Source organism: Mercenaria mercenaria, chromosome 4, assembly GCF_021730395.1.
Source record: "Mercenaria mercenaria strain notata chromosome 4, MADL_Memer_1, whole genome shotgun sequence".
NCBI lineage: Eukaryota > Metazoa > Mollusca > Bivalvia > Venerida > Veneridae > Mercenaria > Mercenaria mercenaria.
The window spans coordinates 94,423,637-94,447,077 of record NC_069364.1 but is presented as its reverse complement, the minus strand read 5'-3'; the positions used below and the strand labels follow the sequence as shown (position 1 = coordinate 94,447,077).

Below are 23,441 nucleotides of genomic sequence, written 5' to 3'. Positions count from 1 at the left end.
ATGCAGTTTTCCCCAAAAATTGTCTTTACATCAGGTTTTTTATTCCCCTTTGCCCAAATACTGAGTTGTTTTTTTCCCCAAATGAGAGGCCTGGGCCCCTTCCCCTCTTGGTAAAAAAAAACCCTGTCATATTCAATTATTCGATCGATTTTCCAATATTCGAATATTCGTTCCCATCCCTAGTATATTTACAGATTATTGTGCGCTTGGCATATTTACAGATTATTTTGTACTGCTTAGCATATTTACAGATTATTGGACACTGGCATATTTATAGATTATTGTACACTGCTTGGCATATTTATAGATTATTGTACGCAGCTTGGCATATTTATAGATTATTGTACATGGCATATTTATAGATTATTGTACACAGCTTGGCATATTTATAGATTATTGTACACAGCTTGGCATATTTATAGATTATTGTACATGGCATATTTATAGATTATTGTACACAGCTTGGCATATTTATAGATTATTGTACACTGCTTGGCATATTTACAGATTATTGTACACAGCTTGGTATATTTATAGATTATTGTACACTGCTTGGTATATGTACAGATTATTGTACATTGCTTGGTATATTTACAGATTATTGTACACTGCTTGGCATATTTACAGATTATTATCCCCCGCCGATGAAATCGGGAGGTGGGTATTGAAATGGCGTTGTCAGTCCGTCCGTCTGCAGCCATTTCTCAGTAACTAGCTGGTAGAATTTCATGAAACTTGAAATAAACCTGAACCAAAATACTGCGATGATGCCCATCAAGTTTTTTTTTTTGATTGGTCAATTTCCCTTAGAGTTATTGCCCTTGATTTAATGAAAAATGTCCGTCCGCAGCCATTTCTCAGTAACTATCAGGTAGAATTTCATGAAACTTGAAATAAACATACACCAACATACTGCGATGATGCCCGTCAAGTTTTTTTTTTGGATTGGTCAATTTCCCTTAGAGTTACTGCCCTTGATTTAATGAAAAATCCACGTCTGTAGCCATTTCTCAGTAATAAGCTGGTAGAATTTCATGAAACTTGACATAAATATAAACCAACATACTTCGATGATGCTTGTCATTTTTTTTTCAATTGGTCAATTTTCCTTAGAGTTATTGCCCTTTAATTGTTTAAAATTCTACAGATTTGTACATAACAAACCAACCAATTAGTAGAATTTTATTAAACTTCTTTCAATCTTTTCCATGAAAATTTATTATAAACATGTGAAGTTTTGTACCCACCTGGTCACCACCTTGCCTTGGTCACCCCCCACACCCCACTAAAAAAAAAAAAAAAAAAAAAAAAAAATTCTTTTTATTATTATTTCTTTTCAAACCTTCCATGAATATTTATCAGCATGCAAAGTTGTACCATTCCTCCACCTCACTCTCCTTTGAGTCTTGCCCACCACCCTGATCATGCATCCCCATCCCCCACCCATTTTTAGCTCACCTGTCACAAAGTGACAAGGTGAGCTTTTGTGATCGCGTGGCGTCCGTCCATCCGTGCGTGCGTGCGTAAACTTTTGCTTGTGACCACTCTAGAGGTCATATTTTTCATGAGATCTTCATGAAAATTGGTCAGAATGTTCACCTTGATGATATCTGGGTCAAGTTCGAAACTGGGTCACATGGGGTCAAAAACTAGGTCAGTAGGTCTAAAAATAGAAAAACCTTGTGACCTCTCTAGAGGCCATCTTTCTCAATGGATTTTCATGAAAATTGGTCAGAATGTTCACCTTGATAATATCTAGGTCAAGTTCGAAACTGGGTCACGTGGGGTCAAAAACTAGGTCAGTAGGTCTAAAAATAGAAAAATCTTGTGACCTCTCTAGAGGCCATATTTCTCAAGAGATCTTCATGAAAATTGGTCAGAATGTTCTCCTTGATGATATCTAGGTCAAGTTTGAAACTGGGTCACGTGCGGTCAAAAACTAGGTCAGTAGGTCTGAAAATAAGAAAAACTTTGTGACCTCTCTAGAGGCCATATTTTTCATGGGATCTTTATGAAAAATTAGTCAGAATGTTCACCTTGATGATATCTAGGTCAAGTTCGAAACTGGTTCACGTGCGGTCAATAACTAGTTCAGTAGATCTAAAAATAGAAAAACCTTGTGACCTCTCTAGAGGCCATATTTTTCAAGAGATCTTCATGAAAATTGGTCAGAATGTTCACCTTGATGATATTTAGGTCAAGTTCGAAACTGGGTCACGTGCGGTCAAAAACTAGGTCAGTAGGTCTAAAAATAGAAAAACCTTGTGACGTCTCTAGAGACCATATTTCACAATGGATCTTCATGAAAATTGGTGAGAATGTTCAGCTTGTTTATACCTAGGTCAGTTCGTAACTGGTCATGTGCGGTCAAAAACTAGGTCATAGTCAAAAAATAGAAAAACCTTGTGACCTCTCTAGAGGCCATATTTTTCATGAGATCTTCTGGAAAATTGGTGAGAATGTTCACCTTGATGATATCTAGGTAAAGTTCAAAAGTGGGTCACGTGCCTTCAAAAACTAGGTCATTAGGTCAAATAATAGAAAAACCTTGTGACCTCCCTAGAGGTCATATTTTTCAATGGATCTTCATGAAAATTGGTCAGAATTTTTTATCTTTATGATATCTAGGTCACTGTGTCAAATAATAGAAATAACGATGTCATACTCAGTTCAACACTAGGTCATGTGGGGATAGGTGAGCTATTCAGGACCATCATGGTCCTCTTGTTTTTCATCATTTTTAGCTCATCTGATTTTTTGAAAAAAAATGATGAGTTATTGTCATCACTTGAGCGGTTGTCGGCGTCGGCGTCGGCGTCGGCGTTGCCTGGTTAAGTTTTATGTTTAGGTCAGCTTTTCTCCTAAACTATCAAAGCTATTGCTTTGAAACTTGGAATACTTGTTCACCATCATAAGCTGACCCTGTATAGCAAGAAACATAACTCCATCTTGCTTTTTGCAAGATTTATGGCCCCTTTTGTACTTAGAAAATATCTGATTTCTTGGTTAAGTTTTATGTTTAGGTCAACTTTTCTCCTAAACTATCAAAGCTATTGCTTTGAAACTTGGAATACTTGTTCACCATCATAAGCTGACCCAGTGCATCAAGAAACATAACTCCATCTTGCTTTTTGCAGGATTTATTCCCCCTTTTGGACTTAGAAAATCAGTTTTCTTGGTTAAGTTTTATGTTTAGGTCAGCTTTTATCCTAAACTATCAAAGCTATTGCTTTAAAACTTGCAACACTTGTTCACCATCATAAGTTGACCCTGTACAGCAAGAAACATAACTCCGTCCTGCTTTTTGCAAGATTTATGGCCCCTTTTGGACTTAGAAAATATCAGATTTCTTGGTTAAGTTTTATGTTTAGGTCAACTTTTTCTCTTAAACTATTAAAGCTATTGCTTTGAAACTTGCAACACTTGTTCACCATCATAAGCTGACCCTGTACAGCAAGCAACATAACTCCATCTTGCTTTTTGCAATAATTATTGCCCCTTTTGGACTTAGAAAATCATTTTCTTGGTTGAGTATTATGTTTAAGTCAACTTTTCTCATAAACTATCAAAGCTATTGCTTTAAAACTTGCAACAGTTTTTCACCATCATAAGTGGACACTGTACATCAAGAAACATAACTCTATCCTGCTTTTTGCAAGAATGATGGCCCTTTTTAGACTTAGAAAATCATGGGTAGGACAATATTTCTATTACACAAAAAAAAATCAGATGAGCGTCAGCACCCGCAAGGCGGTGCTCTTGTTAATTTTCCATCAATATTTATAATCAATATGTGAAATTTTGTACTCTCACCTGCCCCCCCCCCCCCCACCCGCCCGCCCGCCAAAAAAAGAATCATTTTCTGTTAAAATGATTTTGACTAATGAAATTATTTGCTTCTTAGTAACATCCTTAACTTTTTGCCATTCCTCACCACAAGTCCGTTCGGCGGGGGATACCAATTCATCAAATTTGCTTGTTTTACACTGCTTGGTATATTTACAGATTATTGTACATTGCTTGGTATATTTACAGATTATTGTACACTGCTTGGCATATTTACAGATTATTGTACACAGCTTGGCATATTTACAGATTATTGTACACTGCTTGGTATATTTACAGATTATTGTACACAGCTTGGCATATTTACAGATTATTGTACACTGCTTGATATATTTACAGATTATTGTACATTGTTTGGTTTATTTACAGATTATTGTACACTGCTTGGTATATTTACAGATTATTGTACACTGCTTGGTATATTTACAGATTATGGTACACTGCTTGATATATTTACAGATTATTATACATTGTTTGGTATATTTACAGATTATTGAACAGACACACTCTAGGATTCCAGTGTATGATGGTCAGCAAGACAATGTTGTGGCTCTGTTGCTTGTCAAAACTCTCATAAAACTAGACCCTGATGATGCCACACCCATCAGGTCTCTAGTAGAGGATGGTACAGGGAGACCAGTGCTGCATACAAATACTGATAAACCTTTGTTTGATCTTCTCAATGAATTTCAAGAAGGAAGAGGTAATAAGTATGTTATTAAGCAAATATGTTTCCTGGACAACAGAAACTTAATTTCATGTCCATGCAATTATACAGTCTGCAGAATTGCAGTGTATTGGTTCTTGCCTTAGTCTGTAAGGACAAGCGTACTAAAATATCTAGAGAAATTCTGCAGATACTGTAACTGACAATCAACATGTATTCATGCACAAATTACAACATATAAACAGCTAATTTAAGCTGTTAGAGACTACTGGGATTATCACATATCTGCCTAGCCTGTCGACATAGAGGAGAGCTCTCACCTACCTGGTCACAGGGATGAAATATTGAAGCAGTTGTTTTGGTTACAAAAAAAATGTTACTTTCAGCATGCTATTTATTTGTAGGACACCTGGCTATTGTCCATGATTATCGAGGACATGTTACTATTTATGCACGTTTTTTGTAGGACATCTGGCTATTGTCCATGAGTATCGAGGACATGTTACTTTAAACATGCTATTTATTTGTAGGACATCTGGCTATTGTCCATGAGTATCGAGGACATGTTACTTTAAACATGCTATTTATTTGTAGGACATCTGGCTATTGTCCATGAGTATCGAGGACATGTTACTTTATACATGTTTTTTGTAGGACATCTGGCTATTGTCCATGAGTATCGAGGACATGTTACTTTAAACATGCTATTTATTTGTAGGACATCTGGCTATTGTCCATGAGTATCGAGGACATGTTACTTTAAACATGCTATTTATTTGTAGGACATCTGGCTATTGTCCATGAGTATCGAGGACATGTTACTTTAAACATGCTATTTTTTTGTAGGACATCTGGCTGTTGTCCATGAGTATCGAGGACATGTTACTTTAAACATGCTATTTATTTGTAGGACATCTGGCTATTGTCCATGAGTATCGAGGACATGTTACTTTATTCATGCTATTTATTTGTAGGACATCTGGCTATTGTCCATGAGTATCGAGGACATGTTACTTTATACATGTTTTTTGTAGGACATCTGGCTATTGTCCATGAGTATCGAGGACATGAGGTTGCTACAGAAAGACAGTCTAGTGAACTAGATGACGACCCCCACAGACCATTACTGCAGAATAACTCACAAGATGATGATGATTTCCTACTAGATATACAATCACAGGTATAGTAGTTTGTTTGCTAGGTGTTGAGTTATACTGTTAGGCCTTCAGGCATTCCTACTTTTTCGTACATTTTCCTACATTTTCCTCCTACATTTTCCTACTTTTTCTACTTTTTTATGAAAACCTACTTCTCCTACTTTTTTGCTTGACACAAAAAGAAAAAAAAATACAGCCTTTTCAGTAGTTATTTTTGCAGATGATGGAATCTTGATGTGTTGCTGGCAGTTTCTGGAGCCATTTGGTGCCTCCTGCAATACTTTGTCTTATATCAAGGTACCTATAATCCTACCAGACCATATGAGCACACTGATTCAAGCACAGAAACTGCCAGCCAAGACATCTGGGGTCATCATTTGGTTGCCAGTGTACAGGCCCGGTATCAGGGCCGGGCCGAGGGGGTTCATGCCCCCCCCCACCCCCCCCCCCACCCCAGTTGGCTGAGGAGTGACTTATACTTATCAAATATGCACCCTACTATTTTGGTAAAGGGATAATTTTTTCTCAAAATTTAGGCCCAGACCAGAGGCCACCATTTCATACCTGTATTTCAAAATTTTGTAGGGGAGAGCCCCCTGACCCCTCCCACACTCCATCAAGAGGGGAGTAACTCGGCCTTCCATTACCTCAAAATTTAGATCTAAAAATTCTCCAGAGGCCACCATTACTTGCCTGTATTTCAAAAATTTTCAAGGGGAGAGCCCCCTAGCCCCACTGAAAGGAGGGGTGTACAGCCACCAGTAAATGCACCAGATGCCACCATTTCATACCTGTATTTAAAAAAAAGTTTTAGGGGGAGAATCCCCTGACCCCCCTAACATGGGCAAAGGCACCCCCTCCAATACCTACCTGCTCTCAGCGCTCGCTATGCGCCTTGGTGGTGACGTTCTAGACTGGTGCCCCCTAGTCAAATATTTCTGGGTCCGGGCCTGGTGTAGGTGTAGTATTAACAGCTATTAAGGTAAGCATTGCAAATTTTATGTTAATAACCTCCTACTTTTCCTACTTTTTTGTCCACAAACCTCCCATTTTTTTCCTACTTTTTTGTGTAGGGACCTCCTACTTTTCTCCTACTTTTTAGCTCGACTAATCGAAGAATAAGTAGAGCTATCCTACTCACCATGGCGTCGGCGTCAGCATCACACCTTGGTTAAGTTTTTCGTACCAGTCTACATTTTGACAAAGTCTTTTGAGATAAAGCTTTGAAATTTTCAACACTTGTTTACCATCACCATGACCAGTTATAGGCAAGAGCACATAACTCCATCAAGGATTTTGGCTGAATTATGGCCCCTTTTGACTTAGAAATCATGGTTAAGTTTTTCGTACCAGTTCATATTTTGACAAAGTCTTTTGAGATAAAGCTTTGAAACTTTCAGCACTTGTTTACCATCACCATGTCCAGTTATAGACATGAGTACATAACTCCATCAAGGATTTTGGCTGAATTATGGCCCCTTTCGACTTAAAAATCTCGGTTAAGTTTTTCGTACCAGTTCATATTTTGACAAAGTCTTTTTAGATAAAGCTTTGAAACTTTCAGCACTTGTTTACCATCACCATGTCCCAGTTATAGGCAAGAGAACATAACTACATCAAGGATTTTGGCTGAATTATGGCCCTTTTTGACTTAGAAATCTGGGTTAAGTTTTTCGTACCAGTTCATATTTTGACAAAGTCTTTTGAGATAAAGCTTTGAAACTTTCAACACCTGTTTACCATCACCACGTCCAGTTACAGGCAAGAGTACATAACTCCATCAAGGAATTTGGCTGAATTATGGCCCTTTTTGACTTAGAAATCTGGGTTAAGTTTTTCTTACCAGTTAATATTTTGTGTAAAGTGTTTGACATATGGCTTTGAATCTTTTATAACTTGTTCAGTATGATAATCTCTATCTGTAGGAAAGAGTACATAACTCTGTCATCTATTTTGGCTGAATTATGGCCCTTTTTGGACCTGGAAATTTGTTCTGTTTTCATACAAGTCCACGTTTTGTCAAAACTATTTGACATATTGCTTTTAAACTTTGAACACTTGTTTATCATCATGATTTCAATCTTTTGGCAAGAGTACATAACTCTGACAACTATTTTGGCTGAATTATGGCCCTTTTTGGACTTTGAAATTGGTTCACACATTGCCATTTATTGCAAGACTGATCGAAATCCACAAATACAGGAACATTGTTTGTCTAATCTTGTTTTTTCTTTTGTCTGAATATCTGTGGTAGTATTTTGACCCCATTCTTCAATCAGTTCTTCGAATAGTCGAGCGCGCTGTCATTCGACAGCTCTTGTTTGCAAGGCTATGCTGGAAGGCCTGTACTGGTAAAAAAAAATGTCATACCAGGATGCTTCATGGTAAAGGAAAACCCAAAATACCCGCTGCAGCATTCCCATTCATGCTAAAATCTGCGTAATTCAAGCTTGAAAAATCATTTGCTGGACAGTTTTAAAAAATCTGTGGGTACACTGCACATGTAAAAGAATCTGACAGAAAATACATTGTCCGGGATGAAGCGAAATTCAAGTCACTCAATTTTTTTTTTTTTATCCACACTCGCTGACAACTGCAATTCAGACTGTTGACATTATTTGCATAGTGTTGAAATGAGTTGAATTTACACGTCAGTGGCATAATTTAAGCTCCGCCTACCTCAGGTCCTTGTTAGATTTTCGAGAGAACTGAAAGTGAATCAAATTATCTGTAAAACCAGAGGCCATTGTATTTGGCCTGTCAGTGACGCAGTTATGTCTTTGACACTTTCATGTAATTGTCAACATGTGTGATGCAAAAATGTTTTGTAAACAAATTGTTGATTAACCAAGTGATCAAATGGCATTGCTACACATTATTTTGACTCCATTGTTAAAAAAAATGACATGTAAGCTGCTTGTTTAAAAATATTTACAATGTAAAACTCGACTTTTTTTTACAGTTTACTTTTCATTTTTATTCCAGTGCAATACTGATCAATTGATGATAAAGCCTTTCATCTGATTTTTACAAGTTAGAGTACCAAAAACAATGTTACACAAAATTGGCAGCTATGACTTGAAGCATCAACTGGAATTTTTACAGCTTTTTTAAGAATTTTGGATTGAAACAATACTCACTGCATGGGAAATGATGTAACTAAGAAAGTGAATGGTCACAACAATGTTTTTTTTCAAAAACAAGAACATTATTTTTTAAAAATTTGTATGGTTTGTACCCACATTTACACAGTATGTATGTACATGTACCCACTTTTCAAAATGTCGGTGGGAATGCTGCCCCTGTGGTCAGATTTGTGACTTAAACACCTTGGTAGAACCGCCATCTTTGACAAGCTGGGCTGGTGGGCATTTACATTTACAAGAAAGTCTTAATTCTCTGATGATCATGGGTAACTGGTTCAAAGCCAGTGATCTTAACTGCTTGAACATCCACCTCACACTCCCCTTCCTCATACCAGTATGCTGAGATAATTTAAATTTTTATATAATGTTGCATATTTTTGCAGCAGTGACAGCAGATGTCTTCTCATTACCTAGAGCTTTCTAAGTACAGACGTACTAAGCAATCTCAAAAGGTATAGTTTACACCATTATGACTTTTGCATCCCTTTTTAGCCCTACATTAAATATCAGATATATATGAAGGCTATAATTGAGCTGTCTGGAAAAGTTTGGTATGAAATCAAAATACATTTTCTGTTTGATTTGACATCACTACTTTGCACTTATTAGTCCCTTACCGGTGGAGCACTGGAGGGGACTGGAGGAATGCCCTCTGTCCGTCCAACCATCTGTCTGTCTGCAAATCTGAACATTACAATTACTCAAGAAGTATTCAAGCTATGTTCATAAAACTTTGTATGTGAATAGAGGGCAATATGTAGATTATGCATGTACATGATTTATGCTTGTAGGTCTGTGGTCAAGGTCACTATTGAAGATCAAGTAAAAGTTGTTTCTGCTCCATAACTTATATGCATTGATGGATTATCTTAGTGGTATACACAAACGTTCTCCATGATGAGACAATGTGTCTACACATGATCTAGACTTGTTGGTTAAAGGTCAAGGTCACTGTTTAAGGTCAAGTAAAATTTTGTTTCTGCCCCATAACTTTTAATTGCATTGAAGGATTTTTTCAGTACTACACAGAAACGTTTCCCATGATTAGACTATGTGTTGCAAACATGATCCATGGTTGTTTGTCAAAGGTCAAAGTCACTACTGAAGGTCAAGCAAAATAGGGGACTTCCGTATTGCCACTGTAATACTCGGTCACTTGTTCTGTCTGATTTTGAAATTAGACATTTGTTTCTTAAGACCTAAATACTTAAAGACTTAAGTAAATATTGGATTAAATTATATACCAGTAAAGTTTATATTCAGTAAAATTGTGGCTTGTATTGTACACTGACAAAATCCGAAATGCACTAAGTGGAAATCACGTACCATGTCTGTGCATGGACAACTTTGTGCCTAGACTACTTTCATAAATATTTGTAACTTGATAAGTAAATAGTTCTTTGTTTCAGGGTAGGTTACAGTCCAGTTTTGATTTTTAAAAATAAAAGACTAATTATTGGTTGAGATGTATTAATACTTATAAAAGGAGTCTTGTGTGATCCAGGCTTGGCAAAATCCACTCAAACCAAATATAACATCCCAGATCAAGCTGCCACTATAACTACTCGAATGTATTTCAGGCTGTTGGCATTATAACTCTGGAAGATGTGCTAGAAGAACTGATACAGGAAGAGATCATTGATGAAACAGATGTCTATGTGGACATTAAACATCATATACAGGTTGCTAGAGCAAAGGCAGCTAGGAAGGATCCTGTACCTAAGGTAAGGATGTGTCGCATACTTGCAATAACCTGTTAGATATATTGAAAAATATTGGTTGTTCTTTTTAAAACAGAACAGATTTTCAATATTTGGATTTATTCAATGAAAATGAAATAAATTACAGCCTGTCAGCATAATGGACATAACAGGATGAGAGGAGAAGTTAAGATTTTTTGTATACATGTATATTTCATACCTTACATAATTTTAAAAATAATATATTAATTTACTAAACTGACATATATTTCATTTAATAAGATATGAAAGTCTTAGCCAGTTTTCTGACAAAGTGTCTAAATTTATTTTTATATTTAAAAGTTTGATAGAAAATATGAATAGTGAAATGGTCACTGTAATACTTGTCATAATACAGATGACCTCTCTCAACATCACTATGGACAATATCATCAAGCATTTTCAAGGTCAGCTATGTGCAATAATATTGGAATGAATACAGTCAAACTTTGTACGCTCGATCTGGGATTAATTTGAGTTTTCGGGCGAATAAAGTTTAAATATGTCTTAAAATAAATTTTGCATTTTACAGAGATCCAAAAGATTGCAAAGGAGTGCTTCACATCCCCCTGTAAGGAGACAAGTACAGGGTGTTGTACAAGTTCCGGACCTGGTCGCAATCAAAGATCAAACAACAGCTGAAGTAGAATCTACCGCAGATTCAGATACAGACAATTTGTTAAAAAACGAAGTACTTGCTTGATGAGTGTGGCAGTTTTGTTTTGTGTTCCAATCCACAAAAAAAACCCTTACAAGAAATGATAGAAACATTAGAAAACAGTGAAAATAGTTTAAAAGCCTTTAGAATTCATCTTTGAAGCAACTTGTTCACAGGATATTGGTAAAAATGGCAGCCAATCAGCTAACTGCTCATATTGACTTTTTGTTCTAAAGTGAATTTGTCTCAAGTCACTAAGTTCCTTAAGAAGTTCTGTTGTGTTTCACGTTTCGATGGCTGCTTAAAGGGAAAGGCAAGGCTGTTCTTATGTGACTTTCGTCAGCTGGGATTTCTTAAATCATTTAAAGAAGTGAAAGAATTTTCAGTGTAGGGGTAAAAAGTTATGAGCATTTAAATCTTTGGTCAAATTGGTGGCCATTTTGTTTATCCCCCCGCCAAAGGCGAAGGGGATATTAGAAATGCTCTCTGTCCGTCCGTGCGTCCGCAATGATCTTTGTCCGGAGCATAACTCCAAAAGTACTGGAGGGATTTTCTTCAAACTTCATACACTGATAGAACACATTGGGAGGAAGTGCAGTGTGCAAGAACAATAACTCTACCTTGCCTATTTTTTTAGTTATTCCCCTTTATCATATTTTCTTAAAAAATTTTGTCCGGAGCATAACTCCAAAACTACTGGAGGGATTTTCTTCAAACTTCCTACACTGATAGAACACATTGGGAGGAAGTGCAATGTGCAATAACAATAAGTCTACCTTGCGTACTTTTTGAGTTATTCCCCTTTATCATATTTTCTTAAAAAAATTTGTCCGCAGCATATCTTTTTCATGCATGGAGGGATTTTGATATATCTTGGCACAAATGTTCACCACCACGAGGTGGAGTGTCATGCGCAAGAACCAGGTCCCTAGTTCTAAGGTCAAGGTCACACTTAGAGATCAAAGGATACAAGAATGAAAACCTTGTCCGGAGCACTTCTTCATGCATAGAGGGATTTTGATATAACTTGGCACAAATGTTCACCACCACAAGACAGAGTGTCATGCGCAAGATCCAGGTCCCTAAGTCTAAGGTCAAGGTCACACTTAGAGGCCAAAGGTCAGATACAAGAATGACTTTGTCCGAAGCATTTCTTCTTCATGCATAGAGGGATTTTGATGTAACTTGGCACAATTATACACCATCATGAGACGAAGTGTCATGCGCAGTTTCCTTCTTTAGAATTACTTCCCTTTGTTGTTACTTTAAATAGCTTTTATTGTAACTTTTTTATTACTAGTCGTAGGGAAAAATCGAGACCACTTTTCAGTAGTACAACATGCATGCTACATCCAATTTTGAGGTGTATTTTGACCAATCTCTACCTGGTAAAGATTTTTTGTGTGGACTTACAATTTTTTTTTTTTTTTTTTTTTGTTTTTTTAAAAGATTAACTTCCATTAGTTGTTACTATAAATAACTTATGTTGTAACATTTTTATAATTGACCACAGGGAAAAAACAAGACCACTTTTCTGTGGTACAACCTGGATGTTACTTTCCAATTTTAGGTGTATTTTAAGACATCTCTACCTGGTAAGGATTTTTTTTGTGGAGTTAGAAAAACAAAAGACTTACAATGATTACTAAACAACCACAAAATTAAAATTCCATTTGCAAATACAGCTGCTAGAGTAAAGAAATTTGCTGTGACGGGCATATATTGTGACATTCTGCAAAGAAGTATAAAATACACAGAATGGCAACTGGCTGTAATCTCGCGTGAGCTCGTGTCAGAGCGTGATTCGGCATTATCTTACTAAAAACAAACATCGGCGAGCATGGAGTTACAATTTGTACTTTTAAAACTACATTTAAAATACATGTTAGCTTCTAAAACAAAATTAGTTTAATGTGAAATGGTCTTAAGACACGAAGTACACGTTTTTTTTTTGCCATCGAAAGAAGCGTGGTCATACGGTGATAATTATTTTACCGATGAATAATTGCTTTCGCATACAAAATGGCGCGTGGAGAAAGCGCGACTTCCGGTAAACAAGATCTCGTTTTTTTGTCACGGGAGGTTGGCGAGATTTGCTCTGTATGCCTTTCAAGTTGCCAATCTCTTTGCATTCTGGCACTCTTGTTCCCTGTTAGCTTTCCATTCCTTCTTTTTACAGTAGCCATATAGAAAAACATCATACAGCTATACTGTTCATGAAAATTAATAAAATTTAGCAGTAAACCACCTCACCACTGAATAATTTTTTCTTCCACATCTTTAAAACCCCAGATGTTGACCACAACTAAACGGTTTTTCAAAGCTTCTCCCAAAATGAATACTTTCAGACACTAACTTGCCAGGAACTTTAGCCTTCAATGAGGAACATTAGCTTGTTACTTCCCATGAATTGTTGTATGATAAAGCGCAAGGATAACCAAATATTACATTGGTCCCTTTCAGTTGGATTCCTCTGACATTTTCGTTATAACCTTTATCCAAGATGTTGCGGTTGGTCAAAATAAATATGCTTTTTATCAGTAGGTTTCTAAATAAAATGATTAATCCAACCTAAATTTAACAGAGGGCCACTAAGAGAAAACCTGTCCTTAATCATTTTCCAATCCAATGAAATTTAGTATAGATACTGCTTTTGAAAATTACATAGAAGTCAACGATAAAAACCAAGGAAGGACCAATCTACATCTTGGACATAATCAGGGGAAGTAACTGACTAATGTTCCCCATTATAATATGCCCGGCGGGGGGATTGGCCATGTCTAACATGGCTCTTGTTTCCATGGCAACAGAAAACAAAATGCGGATTTATTAAATTTTTAGATACACATTTGAACTGTCTTTACTTATTTCTGTAAAATAATTTCTCTACTTTTTCCAGCTCTAATGAAAGAAATTATAATGTTTTACACCTTACATGCAAAAAACATATGAAAATTACTCTATTTATAAGGTATTTTGCTAAATAAAGAATTCAGCGGTGTGTAAATGACATCATAAACACACTAAAATGGCTGCCTCCATGATTAGCCATTTTCTTAAATTTCAAACTGCCATATCTTTTTTAATAGTGGTCTGATTTTAAAAATTCTTCCACTCAAGCCTTTCATATAAAATTAACTTATTGTCAGGCTTTCCTTACCCTTTAACACAGATTCGACTGTAACTCAAATTGTTATTTAAACTGCATTGTGTAAGTTATTAAGTACATATCACATACAGTTAAACCTGTGTATACTGGCCATAAGATGCAAAAAAATTGCCTGTATTTTCAGGTGGCTTTCATTGACTGGTTAAATACTTTGAAAATTTTAAACTTTATTGTTCCCTGGAGCTAGTTGATATCTGCTCACAGATAGCCACAGTGGCTGAGTTGTTAAGGCTGTTGACTGAATCACTTGCCAATCACAGCTATGGGTTTCAGCGACACAAATGAAGTAGAGTTCTTTCATGAGAAGAAGGCATCCAGCCAGTTTACAGACAGTTGATAGTTCTACTGAGTCTTTGCCTTAAATGATGCCAAAGGACCAACTGCCTTCTTCCTCCACCATGTAAACCTTTAAAGTTGCCATATGGCCTTAATTATGTCAGTGTGACTTAAAACCAAACAGAAACAGATTGTCGTAAGCTTAACAAAAATTGATTGTCCTTAGCTTAACGAAAACAGATTGTCCTTAGCTTAAGGTAGTTCTGCATGTTTGGATCAAACTTTTTTCTACAATGTAGAATTTGATTAAACGCTGATTTTTCAGAACTTCAGAATATACTTAGAAAATTCAGCAAATAAAAAAGATGGGGTCGTGTGCTTTAATTGGTTTTTTTGCTAGACTGATTTGAAAAATTTGGACGCAGTATTTTATAATGGGAGTCTATGGGAAAATCATTACTTTCATAACATTTTTGCGAATAGAAATTTTTCTACAAAGTAGATTTTGATGAAACTTCTCACAGTTGTAAATAAACACATGGCCTATAATTTGGTGAAATAAAATGTATAGGTCTGTGTGCTTATTTTTGAGATATATGACCATGATTAAAGTGAACCGGACATTTCACGCTAATTTTAAGATATTATTTTGATTATTTTAACGTGTCATATGTTTTAATATCATATTTTGACTTTAGAAATATAGCAGCAGTGCCATTGTAATAAATTTATTCACAGGTTTCAATTAATTCATAAAATGATTTTCATTTCCGTACACCGAATCCAGGCTTTATTTTATGTTTTCCAAATAAATGACGTTATGCTATCACTTCTGGTTTATCAAAGGTGCAGAACTGCCTTAACAAAACACATTGTCCTTAGCTTAACAAAAATGGATTGTCCTTAGCTTAACAAAAACAGATTGTCCTTAGCTTAACAAAAATGGATTGTCCTTAGCACAGGTTTAACTGTATAATAATGTATGAACTTACAGATTTATTTCTTATATACATGTATCACTGTATATCACAATTACTTGTTCAGCATTTCAACGCTTTTGTAACTGTCTGCTTGATGAATAATTTGCTTGACCGTTTATGCATTCAGGTTTGTATTTCAGTAATTTATCTAAGTTAGATTGTGCTTTATGTCAAATTTGTTTTGTATTGTACATTTTCACTGACATGTTTGTATTTGTCATGTCTGAGTTTCAAGCGTTTTAAGTTTATGACAGAATTGTTTTAGTAATTATACAATAACAATGGTATATTGTCATGAGGGAAAAACCTTGTTAGGTAAAGATGGCTCAAACAGTATCTTTATAGTTAGTTATCTTGCCTCCTACAAGTTTCTTGCATTTCTATTGGTCAATAGACGTCACGTGGAGACAGGTAGGGCTGTCATCGATAGAAACAATATCGATGTATCAACGATTTTTTTTTGTCGATCGATTATCGATTCCCATTTTAAAAAATCGATATTTTACAGCGAGAAAAAACTACCCAAATAAACACTCAGACCCTAAAAAACAACTTAAGTTCACAAAGTTGTAAATTTGGATGAATGCAAAAAAGGAGTGAAGGCAAAATAAAAATGAAAGATGTTATTAATTTTTATGTATTTCTTTTATTTCATAATTACAAATACAACACAATGAAACAGAAATATGGAAAGTAGGCAATAAAACTTAAAATAGCATTTACAGGAAGGTATATAGTATTATATGAACAAATAGGTCGTTAATCTAACTTAATAATCGGTATATCGATGTATCGTCGATATTTGTCTTCTGATATATCGGTATCGTCGATACGCCTAAGACCCAATCAATGACAGCCCTAGAGACAGGATATATTCCATATCCTGCTAGTATATTTCAGATATGAATTTTGATTAAAACAAAATGGCTGCCACACTGCTGGCGTAATTGAATCAAGTCAGATTATTTATTAGCTCCAGCGTCAGTATCATTTCCGAGAGTAAATTTAGTGTTTTCTTGCCGATTTCATTCCACTTAAGTTGAGGCTCATGAAGTTCGACAAAAGTTAGCCGTAAAAGCGGAATAACTCTGTATGGAATACACAGACGTTGAAATCTTGTTTTAAGTTGAATCATCGTAAAATAGAGGAATTGACATATTTGTTACTCAGCAGTTTGTTGTAGAATCATTTAATCTACGTGCAAGATAAATGATTTAACAGGAAACGGGATAAAAGCGGAAGTATCAAGACATTTGTGACATTGTGAAATCTGGTGACTTTCGAAGGGATGGAACTAGAAGTTTTTTTAGTATTTCTGATCTAAACCAGTTCACAACCTGTGTAAATGAGCTTTTGTGTTTTGTGATTTAACCAGAACACAGGTCATTGTGCATTTTATGGCTGGTGTAAATCAACTATAAACAAAACATGATGACCAAACAAATGGTTGTAGGATTCCAGTCCAGTCTGCACTGTAAGTAGCTTTGTTAATTTACAAAATATGTTGATTATAGCATGTAAGTAAAGGGTAGTCGGCAAGATAAAATCGTTACACTGGTTGTTGGTGACAGGATACAGGAAATACGCTTCGCTCTTGCCTGATATGGATTTCTTTGACAGCATATATCCCGTATCCTGTCACCAACAAGCAGTGTAACTAATAATATTAACTTTAAATGTGAAAAAATCCTCATCAGTTCTGTTTAACTTGACTGAATATAAAAATGGGAATGTATGTATAAAAGCTATTTTCATAGTTGAATGTCATTTAGTAACAGTCATTTATTAAAAAACTGCCAGTTCAAGTTCATGTTGTGGCTAATTTTACATAGTATTTGTAACCTATTATATAGAGGATAATTGTTGGTTTCGGTGTAATATCACGTTATAATTTCACCGAGTGGGCACCAGAAGTGATATTTTCACGAGTGGCGCAGCCACGAGTGAAAATAACAACTTTTGGTGTTCACAAGTGAAATTACCGTGATATTACATCGATACCAACAATTTTTCTGTTTATTTTATGTCTAAAACTCTACTTTTGTTGTGTTTATTTCAATAAAATGTCGAAATTTGCGGGAAATTTTATCGGGAAGCATCGCAAAGATGACGTCATTTTAACGACGTCATCGTCATATTGTTTCCGGCTTTCAGTATGCTCGGTAAACTTTCTGACATTAATCCGGGTATCAGATTTGATAATTTTCACTGAGTGGCCAGTGAGTTTATCAGGATATAATTCACCGTTATATTTCGATAAACCACCGAAAAACATAAAATAAACAGTACTGTTTATACACCCAAACATGTTTATTTCTTGTTTACAGAGATGTTTATTATAGAAATTGTTCATTTTTTGGCAAATACGAAATTCGGGCAAAAGATCCTTTTAAATCATTTCCATGTACAAGTTTTGTAAAATTCAAATTTTTTGTGGGCTTTTTATAAGCCTGTTTGAAAAATGGGACGTATTATGGGAATGCCCCTGGCGGGTGGTGTCCACAAACTTTGTCTGGAGCATATCTTCTTCATGCATGGAGGGATTTTGGTGTAACTTGGCACAATATTTCACCATCATGAGATGGAGTGTCATGTGCAAGGACCAGGTCCCTTCTTTAGAATTACTCCCTTTTGTTGTTACTATAAATAGCCTATATTGTTACTTTTTTATGCCCCCGAAGGGAAGCATATAGTTTTTGAACCGTCTGTCGGTCTGTCCACAATTTTCGTGTCCAGTCCATATCTTTGTCATCCATGGATGGATTTTCAAATAACTTGGCATGAATGTGTACCACAGTAAGACGATGTGTCGCGCGCAAAACCCAGGTCCGTAGCTCAAAGGTCAAGGTCACACTTAGACGTTAAAGGTCATTTTTCATGATAGTGCATTGATGGGCGTGTCCAGTCCATATCTTTGTCATCCATGGATGGATTTTCAAGTATCTATGCATAAAAATTGTGGCACAGTAAGACGACATGTCGCGCGCAAGACCCAGGTCTGTAGCTCAAATGTCAAGGTCACACTTAGACGTTAAAGGTCATATTTCATGATAGTGCATTGATGGGCGTGTCCGGTCCATATCTTTGTCATTCATGCATGGATTTTAAAATTATTAGCCATGAATGTGTACCAAAGTAAGACGACGTGTCTCGCGCAAGACCCAGGTCCGTAGCTCAAAAGTCAAGGTCACACTTAGACGTTAAAGGTCATATTTCATGATAGTGCAATGATGGGCGTGTCCGGTCCATATCTTTGTCATTCGTGCATGAATTTTAAAATAACTACGCATGAATGTGTTGCACAGTAAGACAACGTGTCGCGCGCAAGACCCAGGTCTGTAGGTCAAAGGTCCTAAACTCTAAAATTGGCCATAACTATTCATTCAAAGTGCCATCCGGGGCATGTGTCATCCTATGGAGACAGCTCTTGTTTATTACTGGTTGTAGGGAAAAAATGAGACCACTTTTCTGTAGTACAACATGCATGTTAACTTACGTCCAATTTTGAGGTGTATTTTGACCTATCTCTACCTGGTAAGGATTTTTGTGTGGACTTAAAATTCCATTTGCAAATACAGGTGCTAGTGTAAATAAATTTGCTATGACGGGTGTATATTGTGGCATTCTGGCACTCTTGTTGTTCTTGTCCCTCAAGGACAAAAATTTTCCTTTTGAGGAAGCAGCACAGATGAAACAACTTGGAGGAATTTTATTTGCATTAAGGTTTTCTCTTGTGGATTTTGGATTTCTACAATATCTACTTGGTGGGTCTCAGAATTTCTCCAGAAAATAAGTTTTGCCATTGTTCTATTGGAGACTAAAACACAGATCCTTATTTCATGCCTGCAATGTCTTTATTTGAGCCGTGGCATGAGAAAACCAACATAGTGGGTATGCGACCAGCATGGATCCAGACCAGCCTGCGCATCCGCGCAGTCTGGTCAGGCTCCATGCTGTTCGCTTTTAAAGCCTATTGGAATTGGAGAAACTATTAGCGAACAGCATGGATCCTGACCAGACTGGTCTGGATCCATGCTGGTCGCATACCCACTATGTTGGTTTTCTCATGGCACGGCTCATTTATGCTTTATACTTTCATCTTCTAAAGTGTGTTCACATTTTTGCATCTTTTTTTAAAAATAGAATTTTTTAAGGTAGTTTTTCATGTTAGGATCAAATCGTTTGTACAATATAGAATTTGATTGAACTCTTTATTTTTTAGACTTCAGTATATGCTAAGAAAATGAGGCAAAATAAGATGATTGGTCTGCTATATTTTTTGTTACTAATGGACTGATTTGAAAAAAGAAATTGACCTCATGTAAGTATTAAGACTGGGAGTCAATGGGAAAATCTTAATTTAATGACATTTTCACAAATAGAAAATTTTCTTCACTAAATTTTAATGAAATTTCTCACATTGATAAAATAAACATATTTTCTGTTATAAAGTCTAATAAATATAAAGGACTGTGTTTATATATTTTTAGATATATGCTTGCGATTTTAAGCTAATTTTGTTAAGACTTAATTTGGAATTCAATCAAGGGGCAACATTTTATAATTATATTTCATCTTTAGAAAGTTGCTGTTTTCATAAATTAAAGCATAAGTTCCCATCAATTCGTAAGCTGATTTTCGTTTCCAGGGTTTAGGCTTTATTCTATATTTTTTGTATAAATGACGCAGTACCATTATTTCTGGTTTATAGAACATGCAGAACTAAGTTAATTGTTAAAATATTTCAATCAAGAGCTTCACTAGCACATTTTGTTATTTATATTGCTTTTGTTTCAAAGACTGTGATATTTCATTAGAGACTTTCTCATTATTAACATGTATACTGTAATGTAGATCCATTATTAATAACTGTTAAAAATAAAGCTAGATCTCGACTTCACATGTTGCTTTATGAATGCGGAAATAGATTTGTTATCTCTGCTGGTCCTCATCCGACAGATATTTACTATTCCTTTTTTATATTATGGCCCCTTTCCTGAGGAGCCGGGGTTTAGATTTTAGAACATTACAGTTTTTCATGAATTTCATTTAATAACTGGAGAATGCTTCATTCTAGATATTAGTTAATGCAATTGAAACAAAACCTGTATGTTGTATTTGTTGTGCTTACATTTTTGGTTTCTTTTCATTTTATGACGTTTTTTGCAAGTTAACAGAAAAAAAAGAGATTTGTTTAACATGTAATTCATTCTAACATACCAATTTTCAGTCTATTTCTATCAACAGTAATCTGGACTTTGACTTCCGAAATGCAGTCCTGGCCTTTCTGTTCTAACAAGTTACTTAACTTTCAAAATTATGTCTCCCACCACACAGTGGTGTGGGAGACATATTGATTTGCTCCTGTCCGAGAGTCCGTTTGTCTGTCTGTCACAAAGCTTGTCCGCACTCTAAGTTGAACATTTCACATCCGATCTTCACCAAACTTGAACAAAATGTGTTTGACCATAAGACCTCGGCCAGGTTCGATAACTACTAGTAGCCAAATCGGCCAAGGCACTTCGGAGTTATGGCCCTTGAACATAATTACCAACAACTACCGGAGCAGCATTGTAGATCGGTTTCTCCACTCCACTACCGCCGATACAGCATTGCAGACTGGTGCAGCAATGTAGACCAGTTACCACTACTGACACAGCATTGTAGACCTGTTACCACTACTGAGACAGCATTGTAGACCTGTTACTCCAACATGTGAATACCACAAACAGTATACAAAGACAGACTCTTTATTCAGATGATTAGGCAGTTGTGGGAGACATGCACTTTTCTCAAAAGCACCTCTAGTTGATCTTTACTTTGACCCCAGCAGCTGTAAATACGATGCCAAATTGAGGACACTAATGTAATTCCAAAGTAACTCATTGGCAGGAAGCTGGTTTCCTATTTCTTGTAGCAGTGACCTTGACACTAGAGGCCACAATGTGATACCAACTTCACTCATCTTGTAAACTGAATATATATTTATTTATATATTTTATATATATTTTGATCATTCTGAAATAGAATTATTAGTATAAATCTCTTCTTTTGAAGTAAGAGCGACCTTGACCTTCACCTCAGTGGCTGCAAATACAATCCTAAACTTAGAACTCTAGTTAAACTTGATATGAATCAAGTTTGTCATTCTAAACTTTTAAGATATAAGCTAGAAATTGTGATATTGACACCAAAATACAATACTTGAAAGTTCCTTTCCTCATGAACTGCCTGTGTATAAAGCTTTACCTCATTACAGAAATGACTTTTCTATTTAGTAACAGCAACATTGACCTTGACTGCAGCAGGCAAATTACAGTCCAGTGCTAGATATCCATGTTATCTTTCTAAGTACTGTTTGGTCAGAATTATTCATTCAGAGTAACAAGATGGCACAAAGTCGCTTAATAACCCAACCTTGACAGTTTCACCTTGAATATAATTATGTCATGAAACACTGTGTCAAAACAAGAGCTGTCACTATTAGTGACAAATGTCCCCGAAATGTGCCCAAGAATACTACAGTTGTCTGCGCAAAATATGCCAGAATAGTTTAGGTATGAATCATTTTGTGACCTGACAAAAAAAAAAAATGTTCTCCAAAGGTAACCTTGACCTTGGAGCTGGGTCTGGGTCTTGCGCATGACACATCAACTCATTATAGGGAACATTTGTGCCAAGTAATTTTAAAATCCCTTAATGAATGGCAGAGTTATTGACCGGACAAGAAACAGACCCTGTAACCTTTGACTTCTGTGACCTTAACCTTGGAGTTACGTCATCTCAATATAGGGAACATTTATGCAAAGTAATTTTAAAATCCCATTATCGATGGCAGAGTTATGGACCAGACAAGAAACAGACCATGTTAACATGTGACCTTGACCTTAGAGCTAGGGGTCTGGATCTTGCACTTGACACGTCCTCTCATTATGGGGAACATTTATGCCAAGTAATTTCAAAATCCCTTGATAAATGGAAGAGTTAGGAACCGGATACCAAACAGGCGTTGACCTTTGACTTCTAAGTGACTTCGGCCTTGGAGCTACAGGTCTGGGTCTTGCGCGCGCATGACACATCGTCTCATTTTGGTAAACAGTTATGCCAAGTTATTTCAAAATGCCTTCATGGATGGCAGAGTTAAGGACTGGACACGAAACAGACCCTGTTAAATGTGGCCTTCACCTTGGAGCTTGGTGTCTGGGTCTTGCGCATGACATGTCATCTCATTATGGTGAGCATTTATGCAAAGTTATTTCTAAATCCCTTTATGGATGGCAGAGTTACAGCCCAGACAAGAATTTACACGGACGGAAGGACTGTGCAATTTTAATATGCCCACCTTGTGGGGCATAAAAAGTAACATCAAGGAGTTTATTAGAATAAACCATTTAAAGGTTTTCTTTTTAGCTCACCCGAGGAAGAAGCGCTCATGCTGAGCTTTTAGGATCATTGAATGTCTGTCTCCCATCTGTCATCCGTATCTCCTTAGCCACTAACCTCATGTGGCCACATGGAAGAACCAAGAGGGCCAAGATGGCCGTAGGTCGCTCACCTGAGAAACACACCACAACAGTGTAAACATGTTTGACCTAGTGATTTCATGGAAACAAATATTCTGGCCAATTTTCATTTAGATTGTACCAAAAATGTGGTCTCTTGAGTTTAAACAAGTATTTTCTTAGATATGACCTAGTGACCTAGTTTTTGCCCCCAGATGATCCACATTCGAACAAGACCTAGATTTATTCAAGGCAATCATTCTGACCAAATTTCACTAAGATCAATTGAAAAATACAGTCT

At 36.2% G+C, this 23,441-nt stretch overlaps 1 protein-coding gene across 2 annotated transcripts in view; it reads left to right on the top strand.

Moving 5' to 3' along the window:
- Nucleotides 1–20,533, top strand: part of LOC123552470 (uncharacterized) — a 52,222-nt gene extending 31,689 nt beyond the window's left edge. Inside the window, exons 7-11 of one of the 2 annotated variants that reach the window (XR_008370750.1) lie at nt 4,336–4,549; nt 5,548–5,693; nt 10,397–10,540; nt 11,088–16,049; nt 16,507–20,533. Coding sequence is in view for 1 of the 2 variants with exons in the window: in XM_045342149.2 (XP_045198084.2) it covers nt 4,336–4,549; nt 5,548–5,693; nt 10,397–10,540; nt 11,088–11,258 (675 nt within the window). In the remaining variant the exon portion in view is untranslated. Of the gene's footprint in view, nt 1–4,335; nt 4,550–5,547; nt 5,694–10,396; nt 10,541–11,087 lie in introns of both variants that reach the window. The other variant, XM_045342149.2, reaches the window with a different exon arrangement.
- The last annotated feature ends 2,908 nt before the right edge of the window (nt 20,534–23,441 follow it).